Source organism: Callithrix jacchus, chromosome 4 (genome assembly GCF_049354715.1).
Source record: "Callithrix jacchus isolate 240 chromosome 4, calJac240_pri, whole genome shotgun sequence".
Classification (NCBI taxonomy): domain Eukaryota; kingdom Metazoa; phylum Chordata; class Mammalia; order Primates; family Cebidae; genus Callithrix; species Callithrix jacchus.
In genome coordinates, this window is record NC_133505.1 from 40,033,205 (window position 1) to 40,046,398 (window position 13,194).

Below are 13,194 nucleotides of genomic sequence, written 5' to 3' on the forward strand. Positions count from 1 at the left end.
CTTTGGGAGTTGTTGTGAAAAATAAGAAACCTAAGGCTGCTGCAGGGGTCCTCCTGCCGTCTCAGGAAAGCTGACATGATGTGTGTTATGGAGAGATGAGCTATGAAGTTCCAGGATCACTGGTGGTGTCGCTGGCCTGCTGAGTTGAGCAGCCTTAAATCTATCAGCTATGTGAGATAATGGGTTAAAGAAAAATGAAACCCGCTAGATCAGATTTCCTGCTATTAACAGCAGAAGGCATCTTCACTGAAATATTCATCCCACACATTGTAGTTCTACCTTACAATTCCACACCACAAGTCTCACATAAAATGAGACACATCATTTCCTCAACTTAGGAAACAAGGCCTATTTGTTGCAACTCTAGGATCAAACAGAACAGACACAATTATCAGCTTAATATATTCCTATAGAATTTATATGTACCTGTACTACTATGTATGTACAAGTAACATATAACTAAAAATAAAATAAGCATAACATATTGATGATAATAGTATTAGGTCTTGGTAACATATATGCATAAAATAAACATGAAGTTTGATTGAAAATAAAAACAATTGTCTGACAGTAGAGAAATTATGTTCAAATGATTACTACTTTGAAATAAACTTTTGATTATGTGCTTTTAGATTGGACACATTTGAACCTGATTTTCAGAACACAATGAAGAACCATCTGTCTTCTAAATTTGTCTTTCTCTGAAATCTGTACAAGTCCTTTGAGAATACAATGTTATTGACGTCTTTGGAATGAAAAACTATATACTAATATACAGTTATAGATACACTATATTGTGAACGGGGTTAGGAAAGAGCTCTGATTGACTTGCTGGCTGGTTTCTCTCTCATGTTTGCCAAGTTTGTTTCAGTTGTTATAGTCTGTTCTCAGTTTTCATGCATTGCCTTTTTAAACGTTGGGTTTACTTTTTTAATTGACAGGTAAAAACTGCATAGTATCTTCACGTTATACAGCATGAAGTGTTGATATATGCCTATGGTGTGGAATGTCTAAATTAAGCCATTTAACATAATGCATTATCTCACATACTTATGATATATACATGAAAACCATTATCTACTGGAGAATAATCTTCTCTTTTTCTTTATTCTTTTTTTGTTTTTGAGACGGAGTCTGGCTCTGTCACCAGGCTACAGTGCAGTGGTGCCATCTCGGCTCACTGCAACATCTGACTCCCTGGTTCAAGCGATTCTCCTGCCTTAGCCTTCTGAGTAGCTGGGATCAAAGGGATGCACCACCATGCCCAGCTAATTTTTGTATTTTTAGTAGAGACAGGGTTTCAACATATTGGCCAAGGTGGTCTCAATATTCTCATCTCAGTTTCTGCCCTCCTTGGCCTCCCAAAGTGCTGGCATTACAGGCCTGAGTCACAGAGTCCGGCCTTTCCTTTCCTTTATGTTTCTTTCCTTGGAGCTAAATAAACCGCACCATTTTTAACTCCATGTTTAAGAAAAATTTAATAATGTAATGTGTTTGTGGCACAGGGTGAGTACAGATGCACGGGAGGCATGAAGGGTTAGGTAAAGGGGAGCATATAAGTTGAAGATGAGGAAATGTCATCAATGCTGGGACTTCAGGCCAAGGGCAGAAGCTGAGGAAGCCACAAGGGAGGACATTTCTGCAGAGTTGCTGAACCATCAGCAACCAGGTCCTGAGAAAACTCTGTCTTGTGGAAGAATCAGAGCCAAGCGGGAAAGCTTCTCATCCTGCAAAACTGGGGCAGAAGGCTCTTCCTTGAATATGGTCATCTTCACTTCAGCTCAGGAGTCCTGCAGAGACAGAAGAGAGTGTTGTGTTCAGACCTGGCTCTCTTCCCCTCTTTCAAGGGCTCAGATGAGAGCACTTCAGAGAGAAGAAAAACAAGTTCCTAAGTCTCCCTGAGCCAATACCTGCAGAGCACAGGCCTTTTCTAAGTGGAGAGGAGTTTTGGTGTAAATTGCCTGATCAGAAATTTGGATCCAAAGTCTTGCCTATGATTTCTGTCTCATGCTTTATCACCTCTACCACTATTCTAGGGAAACTGACTGTTTCCAAAAGAAGATAAAAGGTATTACCTGTTGGCTGAAGTCCAGAGCGTCATGGGGAAAAGAGGAAAAGACACACTTAAAGATATGGAAGCAAATCTGTCCTCCAGCACAATGTTCCAGCCCCAGATCTCCCACCTGAGATTTCTCTAACACCACAACCCACACCAACTGGGGCAGAGAGGAGCAAAAACAGACCATGGGACCCTCGAAGTGTGAAGTGTCTGTCACAGGATCCAGTGTGCATTAGGTTTAGTGGCTCTTCTTTAAATTATTCCAGGATCTCAAACCAAGGACCCCTACTTGTTAATCTTCCTCATAACTCTGCAGGCCACTAGCTATTAAGCTTTCACAGAGTAACCATGCCCTGATGATTTCTGGATTTGCAGGACATTGAAGGTCATTTGGGGAAAGAAAGGCTGTATCCAGGGCCACTCATATACTGAGAATTAACCTCAGCAAAGCCATAGTTCTTCCTCCGGAAAAGCCTATGGAGAGAGCCAGCTACCAAAGGCTCCTCACCTTTCTGATTCCTGAAGTAGATGAACAGCCCTGCCCCAAGGAAGAGCAGGCCCAGCACAGAGCCCCCGACTCCACTCAGCATCTTGCTCTGTGCAGATTCAGACTGTGCTCCTGAGAAAGGAAGCCGGGTTTAGTGATTTTTATCCCAAATTGAACCTCTCTGAGACCCTGAGATTCAGAGCTTTGAACATGGGGAAGAAGGCTGCCCTGCAAGAACTAAAATAACGAACAATTTCTGGAGAATAAAAGATTTTCAAATCACACTGAACAGTTAGAAGGTTCAGGCATCAAACTCAAATATTACAGCCTTGATGTAAGGCCTGACTTCACCACCCGATCAACAGAAAGCCTGAGACTCAATGTGGTTAAGTACTTTGTCTAGAGGTAAAGAGTTCATAAAGGCAGACCTGAGATTGGACTCCCCTCATGTCAGGAAGGCCCCTGCAGTTCCCCTCTTCTCACATCACAACAAACCACTCACAGCAACAGCACCAGAAACACAGTCTCAGGGGCAGGGCCTGGAGCCCAGAGAGAGAAGGTGACCCTGTCTGTGACATCATGTGGAGGTTCAAAAGAGGGACAGTCTCTCCTTCCTGGCAGGCATGACTGCTTCCCATTGGCTACAGGTGTTTCTAGAAACTATAACAGGGCTCCCCGCAGTGACCTGTGCTGATGGAGATTGAAACATGGAGCAAATGAAAATACGACATGGGGGAGGAGAATCCTGACACTCAGGGATTAGCAAATTTCCCTTCTCCGTGGGTGAGAAATTCATGAAGTCAGAAAGCTGCTCACTCCATTGCACTGTGAGAGGGCTGGTCACGCTTGGGTGCTCCACTTGGCAGGTGTAAACCTCTCCACTCTGAGGAAGTGTTTCCAGCATCACCAGGGTCTGGAAGGTCCAGTCTCCATTCTGGATCAGGCCTGTGGACACCACCCCAGCCTTCTCCTCCTGATCATTCCGGAACCACCTGACTTCAATGCTGCCTGGATAGAAACCACTCAGAGAGCAGACCAGGAGGTTGTGGTGCTGCAGGGGCTGGGCCTTTGCAGGATACACAGTCACCTTAGGTTGTACTAGGAGAACAAAAGGGAGAGGGAATGAGTCAGGAGGACAGAGCAAGTCTCCTTGTTTGTCTGTTTGTTGCTTCTCTGTAATCCCAGGCTCTGGCCTTGACCAGGCCTCCAGCACAGCTGGCCATGTGGCCTCACGGTGTCAGCAGCCTGGGATTTAATCTTTATAGTGGGGATCCATTATATTTGAGAGATGTTCTGAATAATGGTGTTTGTTTCTTCATAGCTTAAAATTGGCATGCATTGTCAAAGTGTTTACAAATGTTTGAAAATACAGATGGTATTAATTAAAACTGATTTCTGAGCCAGGGTTCCTGGTTCAAATCCAAGGTCTGCCTTTTACTGGTTGATCCTCTAAGAGTTCTTCAGTTCTTCTGTGTCTCAACTTTCTCACCTATAATGAAGGATAATTATACTAATTCACCTCTTGGATTTTATGGGATTAATGCACATCAATATATAAAACAATGACTGAAGACAGCCTTCAATTATGAGGTCAGAAAGCTTCTCATCCACTCCGCTGTGAGAGGGCTCACCACACTTGGGTGCTCCACTTGGCACCTGTTTATCATCCTTGTTCACCTGGAGAGAAAAATGTGATTTAAAGCAATGTGGAAAGATAAAGGGACAGAGTAAGGTGCATGAGGAAACCCAGGATGAATGTTTAGGAATCCTACGGCCATGCACTCACACCTTAGAACACCACAGAAATGGTTCTGGCCCTGGGAAGGTGAGACAGACAGAAATGATTCTCCAAATCCTTAAGTTCCTGGAAAAACAGGAGTCCTAAAGCAGAGAGAAGGATGAAGGAAAGTCGTTTTAGCTTTGAAAGCTCTTACATTCACATGTAGCAGATCAATGCATCTCCCGTGCAAAACAAGCGTAACTATTATAGACCTGTCATTGTAAAGTGATTTTTCTTTCCAGAATGACATTTGGGTCATGGTGGCATCTGAGACTCATTAGTTGGGGTGCTCATGCCTAGGAAAATCCCTGACACTAGCAGACTCTCAGTAAATACATTTTTTTTTAAAGAAGAAAGCAGAAACTGGAGATAACAATACCACAAAAAGGTAGATTTAAGATGGATTGTGAATAATTAATACAAATTTTAAATATGTTTTATTAAATAAAAATGTTCCAATTCTTTTTTTTTCTTTTCTTATTTTTTTATTGCATTTTAGGTTTTGGGGTACATGTGCAGAGCATGCAATACAGTTGCATAGGTACACACATGGCAGTGTGTTCTGTTTGCTTTCACCCCTTCGCCCACATTTGGCGTTTCTCCCCAGGCTATCCCTCCCCACCTCCCCCTCCCACTGGCCCTCCCCTTTTCCCCCCAATATACCCCAGTGTTTAGTACTCCCTTCTCTGTGTCCATGTGTTCTCATTTTTAATCACCCGCCTATGAGTGAGAATATGCGGTGTTTCATTTTCTGTTCTTGTGTCAGTTTGCTGAGAATGATATTCTTCAGATTCAATGGGAAAAAAATTTTGCAGTTTACCCATCTGACAAAGGGCTGATATCCAGAATTTACAAAGAACTCAAACAGATTTACAAGAAAAAAACAAACAAGCCCATTCAAAAGTGGGTAAAGGATATGAACCGACACTTTACGAAAGAAGACATATATGAGGTCAACAATCATATGAAAAAATGCTCATCGTCACTGGTCATCAGAGAGATGCAAATCAAAACCACATTGAGATACCATCTCACGCCAGTTAGAATGGCGATCATTAAAAAATCTGGAGACAACAGATGCTGGAGAGGATGTGGAGAAAAAGGAACACTTTTACACTGTTGGTGGGAGTGTAAATTAGTCCAACCATTGTGGAAGACAGTGTGGCGATTCCTCAAGGCCTTAGAAATAGAAATTCCATTTGACCCAGCAATCCCATTACTGGGTATATACCCAAAGGACTATAAATCATTCTACTATAAGGACACATGCACATGAATGTTTATTGCAGCACTGTTTACAATAGCAAAGACCTGGAATCAACCCAAATGTTCCAATTCTTAACATGGAAAACAATTTTCAAAATCAACATACAAACCACAAAAATGTAGAAAATGCTGAATCAAATATCAATATAGCCTTAATAGTCTTACAGTACAAAGAACCCAGAAAATCACTGAGAAAAATACTAAGCCCTGGAGATAATAGATCACTGTCCATTACCTCCCAAATACAACAGAGAATTCTTAGAGCAGTCATTATAACTGAGCAATCAATAGGTCAAAATGATTCAAAACAATCACAAATTACAAAAATATGAATTAAAAATTAACCAGAAACATACATTTTCAGTTTTGGTGAGTGTCAAAATAAAGGTCACCAAAGGTAAGGTGAGGTAAGTTGTGTCACAACTATTAGAATAAGGCCGGGCGCAGTGGCTCACGCCTGTTATCCCAGCACTTTAGGAGGCCAAGGCGGGCAGATCAGGAGGTCAGAAATTTGAGAACAGCCTGGCCAACATGGTGAAACCCTGTCTCTAGTAAAAATCCTAATTTAGCTGGGCGTGGTGGCTAGCGCCTGTAGTGCCAGCTACTCATGAGGCTGAGGCAGGAGAATTGCTTGAACCTGGGAGGCGGAAGTTGCAGTGAGCCAAGATTGTGCCACTGCACTCCCACCTGGTGACAGAGTGAGACTCCATTTCAAAATAATAATAATAATAATAATATGGAATTACTAGAAAACTATTAGCATTACAATAAAATAGTAACAATATTTTTTTCTTTTTTTTTTTTCCCCCACTCTGTTGCTGATACTGGAGTGCAGTGGCGCAATCTTGGCTCACTGCAACCTCCACCTCCTGGGTTCAAGCCATTCTCCTGCCTCAGTCTCTGGAGTAGCAGAGACTACAGGCACACTACACCCAGCTAATTTTTGTATTTTTGATAGAGATGGGGTTTCACCAAGTTGGCCAGGATGGTCTCCATCTCTTGAGCTCATGATCCACGAGCCTCGGCCTCCGAAACTGCAGGGATTACAGGCTGAGCCACAGCACCCAGCCAGTAACAATGTGTTAAAACTTTATTCAACATGTTAGTTTCACAGTCATTTCAACTATGTAAAAATATACACACTAAGAAAACAAAAAAATAGTAAAAAATTTAGACATAAAGAAGCTTCAGAGGTGCCTCAGAGGTCTCCTCAGCTCCCCTAGAAATTAATCTGATGCTTTTGCAAACCAACACCGCACACTTTGATTTCAGAGACTGCATGAAGGGTGTGTGCAGGGACATCTGGAGCTGGCCTCCTCACACTACCCCAAACCTCCCACACCCCTCAGCTCCCCTCCCCTAAACCCTCACCCCAGCCACACACACCTCACATTTCCCTTCCTGCATCTCTAAGGACCCAGGACAATCCAGGTCTCCTCCCTCTCCAGCCCCTGCACTCACCTCCCATGTCACCTCCCCATATTGAAGGATAAAAAGAAGCCCCCTCCTGCCTCCCCCTCCCACAACATCACACACAAATCCACACTCTACACACACACACCTGTGCCCTCAGAGCTCCCTGCTCAGGATTGAGAGGATTCTGAATGCTCACAGATGGCGCCCCCCGCTCTCTCTCTCTCTCTCTCTCTCTCTCTCTCTCTCTCTCTCTCTCTCTCTCTCTCAGTGTCACTCTGGCTCTCAGTCTCTCTCAGTGTCTCTCAGTCTCTCTCTGAGTCTCTATCAGTGTCTGTCAGTCTCTCAGTCCCTCTCAGTCCCTCTCAGTCTCTATGAGTGTCTCAGTCTCTCAGTGTCTCTTAGTCGCTCAGTCTCTCTCTATCTCTCTCAGTCTCTGTCTCTCTCAGTCTCTATCAGTGTCTCAGTCTCTCTCTCAGTATCTCTTAGTCTCTCAGTCTTTCTCAGTCTCTCAGTTTCTGTCTCAGTCTCCCTCGGTCTCTCTCTCAGTCTCTCTGTCTCGCTCTCAGTCTCTCTCAGTGTCTCTCAGTCTCTCTCTCAGTCTTTCAGTCTCTCAGTCTCTAAGTCTCTCTCAGTCTCAGTCTCTCTCAGTCTGTCTCTGTCTCTCAGTCTCTCTCTGTCTTTCTCTATCTCTCTCTGTCTCGTCTCTCTCGGTCTCTCAGTCTCTCTCTCTCTCAGTGTCTCTCAGTCTCTCTCAATCTCTCTCTCAGTCTCAGTCTCTCTCTGTCTCTGTCTGTCTCTCAGGCTCTCTCTGTCTCTCTGTCTCAGTCTCTCTCTCAGTCTTACTTTCAGTCTCTCAGTCTCTCAGTGTCTCAGTCTCTGTCTCTCTCAGTTTCTCAGTCTCTCTCTGTCTCTCAGTCTTTCTCTCGATCTCTGTCTCTCTCCTTCTCGTCTGTCTCAGTCTTTGCCTCGTCTCTCAGTCTCTCAGTCTCTGTCAATCTCTCTCTCTCTCTCTCTCTCTCTCTCTCTCTCTCTCTCTCTCTCTCTCTCTCTCTCTCCTCTCTCTCTCTCTCTCTCTCTCTGACTGGCAGCTCACAGGGAGGCCCCGCCCCGCCGCGCTCACCTCTCCGCGGCACTAGGAACCTCTCTGAAATCTCGTAGTTGTGTCTGCAGTAGGTGTCCACCTCCGCCCGCCTCTGCTCCAGGAAGTCCTTCTGGCTGTTCCAGGACTCCGCGTCAGGCCGCCCCAGCTCCGTCACCGCCCGGTACTCCCCCACGTCGCTGTCGAAGCGCACATACTCCTCCTGGTTATGGATGTATCTTTCCAGGAGCCGCACCCGCTCCGTCCCGTTGAAGAAATGACACTCAGACGTGCTATACTCCAAGAAACGTGCTGTGGGGACACGAACGATCCGGTCACAGGGGCGGCCTCAGGGAAAGACGCTGACAGCGACGCCACCATCGGGGCTCCCTGGGCGGGTGCGTGCTCTGAGAACCTTGACCGGCCCCACCGGCAACCCCGGTCCCGCAGGCCAGGGGCTCCTCTTCTGTCTTCCTGAGGCGGACGGGTATGGGGGACCTGGAGGGAAAACCTCCTCTGATCCCAAGTCTTTTGGGCCCCCTCCCGGCCTCCCGCCTGTTCTGGAGACCTCCACGCAGGAGCTGGAGGAGAATCTGCCCCGCACCGCAGCCTGCGCCGCCTCCTCCTGGGAGCCTCCACCCAAAGACACTCTCTGCCCCTTCTCTCATCCCACCGGCGTCACCCATTCCTTCAACAGCCCCCACCGCGTTCATTCTGTGAACATTTAGTGACCACCTTGTGCCAAACAAGGAGACTTACATTGTGAATAACATCAAGTGTAGAATCACTACGGAAATCTGAGGCATCTTAGTGAAAAGTAATTGCAGCAGCATCACTGTTTGTGACTTAGAAGGGGGCAAGTTGTAAAAAGTTAATAGAGACAGTGAAGACCAACAACTCATTAAAATGGTGAAAAATACTGCAGAAGGCAAAACATAAATGTGAAGGTATTGAACTTGCACTGACTAAATGGATTCAACAGGAAAGTGATTGAATTTATGCAACTGTCTAGTTTTTTGTAATGAAACAAGCAAAAATAAACCACAAATAACTGAATGGGAGCGGTGAGTGTATAGAAGATGTGGGTCTAGAATTTTCAGGAAGAACACAGTGTGAACCAGTGCTCTCAGCCTCAGAGCTGTTGACATTTTGGACCAGATAATTCTTTGATGGTGACGGAGGCTGCTGTGAACATGACAGGTTCTATAGTAGTGTCCCTCGCTTCTACTCATTAAATATCAGACGAAACACCTGTTGTGACACCAAAAATTGTTCCAAACATTGCCACAGGTTCCCCAAGGGTGATGGGAGGGAGTGGAGGGGTGGTGAACTATGCCTGGGTAAGAACCATGGGTGTGAACCATGTGAAAAAATCTGTGTGGAACAAGCCGCTATTAGTTATGGAGCAGCAGAGAATTACATTGAAAAATATCCTTTGAAAATCTTGGTCCTACATAAAACGAATGATTTATAGAATTCTGAACCCAATACAGTGCTCTCTTTCCGGAAAATGAACTTGTTGATAACCAAGATTTATTGATTTCCTTGCCTTACCAATCAGTCACCAAATCTTATCATTTATCTTTCATATCATCTTCTTTCTTGGTTTCTCTGCCACTGGTCCACTAATTATCTGTCATAGTGAATCACAAGCACAGATATTTGATTCTTAATTCCCCAACTAACTCATTTATTTCAGCCTGCCACTCCCAACAACATTAGTAGGATTGAAATTACCAGCCTTGGCTGAGGTAGAACTCTCCTTTTGTAGTCAAGTCCCCTCAGAAAGGGAGAAACCAAGAAAATGACATTTTCATACAGACAGTTTACAAAAAATGAGCAGGTCCCCAGACTTTGAGTAAGACCTTCTTCACAAAGTTCCCTTTGCCCTTTAGATGTGATGGCAGATAGGAGTGCACCCTGGATCAAACAATGTGTATCTTTTTATTCTTAAATTATCTAAGCACTTTCTTTACAGAGATAAAGTTAAAAAATAAACGTGTGAAGTCGCTGTCACTGTGTCTTCCATGGTTAGCCCTGTAATCCATGCTCATGTGTCCCACTTAGGTTTGACAGATTTGGCAAATAAAACCAGAGGATGCCCAGTGAAATCTGGATTGCCAATAAATTATGGTTGTGTATCTGAAACTCAGATTTAACTAGGAACCTGTGTTTTATTTGGCAACCCTAGCCCAACTTGCTAGTGAAACCTCAAAAGAAGGAGTGATTTCCTTGTGTTCTTCGACACATGCCATGATGGACATATAGAACTTTTAAAATGATAAATGCAACATGAATGAAAATGAAAATGAGCTCAGGTAGAGCTCCCTAAACATATGAACTAACGTTGGGTGAATCCATTTCTCTCTTTTTCACAAATGTGATGTCTTTTCTCTAACATTTTCATCTTTGTTAAATTCTTATTGGGTTATTGTCTGTCTCCTGCACTGTTGTGTAACTTCCTTGAGAGTAGGGACCCGCTCTGTCTTAATCAAATAGAATGATTTGAACCTAGAGGGGAGCTTAGTAAATAGTTGCCACTGAGAAAAAGAAGTGTGATTTACATGAATAAACCAGGGTTCTGGGAACTGATCACTGTGGGGGTCCTGGAGAGCAAGAAGGGGCTGAAGCTCCAGCACCCTTTCATTTTGATGTCACACTCTCCCCCTTCTCTTCCCTGTGAGAAATACAGGCAAACGTCTTTCTCCTCTTTCTATTTGGTAGAAGAATTCACAGATAAAGAAACAGTGATTTAAGAAAAAAAAATATATATTTTTTTGTGACGGCATCTCACTCTGTTGCCAGTCTGTAGTGCAGTGGTACAATCTTGGCTCATTGCAACGTCCGTCTCCTGGGTTCAAGTGATTCTCCTGCCTAAGTCTCCTGAGTAGCTGGGATTACAGGCACACATCACCATACCCAGCTAATTTTTGTGATTTTAGTAGAAATGGGGTTTCACCATGTTAGCCATGATTGTCTTGATCTCTTGACCTCATGATCTGCCTGCCTTGGCTTCCCAAAGTGCTGGGATTACAGGTGTGAGCCATCATGCCCAGTCTAAACTTTTGTGATTAAGATTCATCTCTTTTTACTTGGGCTAGGCAGCTCACACCTATAATCCTAGCTCGTTGGGAGTCCAATGCAGGACGATTGCTTGAGTCCAGGAGCATAAGGCCAGCCTGGGCAACATGGCAAAATCTTGTGTTTACCAAAATTACAAAAATGAGCTGGGCATGGTTGCCTGTCTGTAGTTTTTGATACTGTGGAGGCTGAGGAGGGAGGATTGCTTGAGCCTTAAAGGAAGGGGTTGCAGTGAGCCTCGATCACACACCTGCACTACAGCTTGGGTGACTGAGCCAGGACCTGTCTCAAAAACAAAGTATCTCTTTCAATGGATCTCATAATGCTAAGGGTCTGTGAAATCTTAAGAGATTTCTGGAAATCATGGCAACATATCTGGGGAAAAAATAGGAGAAACTAGAGGAGGAGGTAAGCAGACGTGACTAATTATGAAAACTGAGGGCATGATGGGTGAACCTATGAAATTTAGGACAATACCCAGTAAGACAATGAGTTCCCAGGACTTGCTCATTGACTTTCAGCCCTATGAGATGTTAACAATGTCCACATTCTCCCTATAACCCCACAGATTATGAAATTTCTGATATTTGACCATTTATGACTTACAAAAATAGAATTTCATATAATTTATCCTACATTAGTTGAATCTCCTCCTGTCATGTCTAGTTAGAGCATGTAGGAGATGGAGGAGAAACTAGTACAGAAAGTTTAAAAAAGATTCATCAAAAACTAATCTGGGCCAGGTTTTCAGAGGATGCCTTAAGTTCTTTAGGAACCAAAGAATACCTCATAAATGCTCTTTACCTGTAGGGCGACTCCAAGTACTAAAGATCTCAGCTTCAGCTCCAGGGATGTTTCCCCATAAGAAAGTAAGTGCACTAAGTATCACTTTTGTCAGAGAACCTACATACGCTACAGGGATACAGGATATATAAACACTGGAGTTTAGAAAGAAAAGAAAGGAGATACTGGGGAGGCCCCCAGGTACATCCTCACATATGAGGAAGAGGGGTCAACACCAAAGGTCCTGTGGAGGATGTAACACAGGATCATCTAGAACAGACCCCTTGAATTCCCTTGACTCCCACAGAATTTTCAAAAGAAACCCTCCTTTTGTATGACAAAAGTCAGCATAATAAAGGGCAGTGCTGTATGGGGAATTTATTTTAGCATTTTTATTTCTACATCCTCTAAAGACCCAGAGGGAATGTGATGCAAAGGTTTTTTTGGTGGAAATTTGAGAAGAAATGGCCTGTATCGTGGCCCCTTACACAAGTCTCATGGAGACGGCAAGTAGCCAAGCTCCTTCTGTGGTGGAAATAATTTGGGATCCAATGATAAAGATGGGCAATCTCTGAAGAAAACATCACAAATTGTTAAGGGACATGGCCTGGGCACAATGTTAACAAAAATCCCTATTTTCCCCACCCCATAGTAGCTCAGCACCCACAATGTGCACTTACGTCGGGTGTCCCCAGCCAAAGCCAGTGGGGAGCTCAGCACCATCAGCATCACTGTCAGCACTGCCATGCAGGAGCCTCCAGGGAGCCTCATATACACCATGCTGGACAACAGGACAGGACCAGGTGCCAGAGCGCCAGGGAAGTCTCGTTCAGGGAGAAATATGACCCCCCTCTATCCACATTTCAATTCATAGTGAGGCAGCTACTGATTTCCTTGTTCCTGGATTGGGTAATCTCATGTTGGAGAACCAATCAGCATCTGAGATCAATAGCATCATCAGTGGCTACTCAGAGATGTTGTATGAAGGTCCTCTTCTGAAACAGAATTTCCTTCTCTAGAGGATTGTTTTAATTTAGTAGGTGAAAGGATTGATCCAGTTACATGTGAAACACTTTATTTGGGACCCTATTGTGAACCAGCTCTGTGCTGGTAAGTGATGTGTTCACAAGTTTGAGCCTTGTAAGGGCATTCATTTCTCACTTAACAAGAGAGCTGCTTCCAGGATTGAGTGTGTGATTTTTAGGAATAAAAGTGATGGAGTGAACATGGTTGCAAATCAGGAG

The 13,194-nt window shown here is 44.1% G+C and overlaps 1 protein-coding gene across 3 annotated transcripts in view; it reads right to left on the reverse strand.

The window, feature by feature from the left end:
• Positions 1-1,463: 1,463 nt before the first annotated feature.
• CAJA-DRB1 (HLA class II histocompatibility antigen, DRB1-13 beta chain-like) overlaps positions 1,464-13,194 on the reverse strand; it is a 74,164-nt gene continuing 62,433 nt past the window's right edge. Inside the window, exons 1-6 of one of the 3 annotated variants that reach the window (XM_054253661.2) lie at positions 12,631-12,793; positions 8,129-8,398; positions 3,363-3,644; positions 2,567-2,678; positions 2,076-2,098; positions 1,658-1,790 (exon numbers count right to left, since the gene is read on the reverse strand). In XM_054253661.2, the coding sequence (XP_054109636.2) occupies positions 1,777-1,790; positions 2,076-2,098; positions 2,567-2,678; positions 3,363-3,644; positions 8,129-8,398; positions 12,631-12,730 (801 nt within the window). In that variant the 5' untranslated portion in view covers positions 12,731-12,793 and the 3' untranslated portion in view covers positions 1,658-1,776. 3 annotated transcript variants of the gene reach the window in all.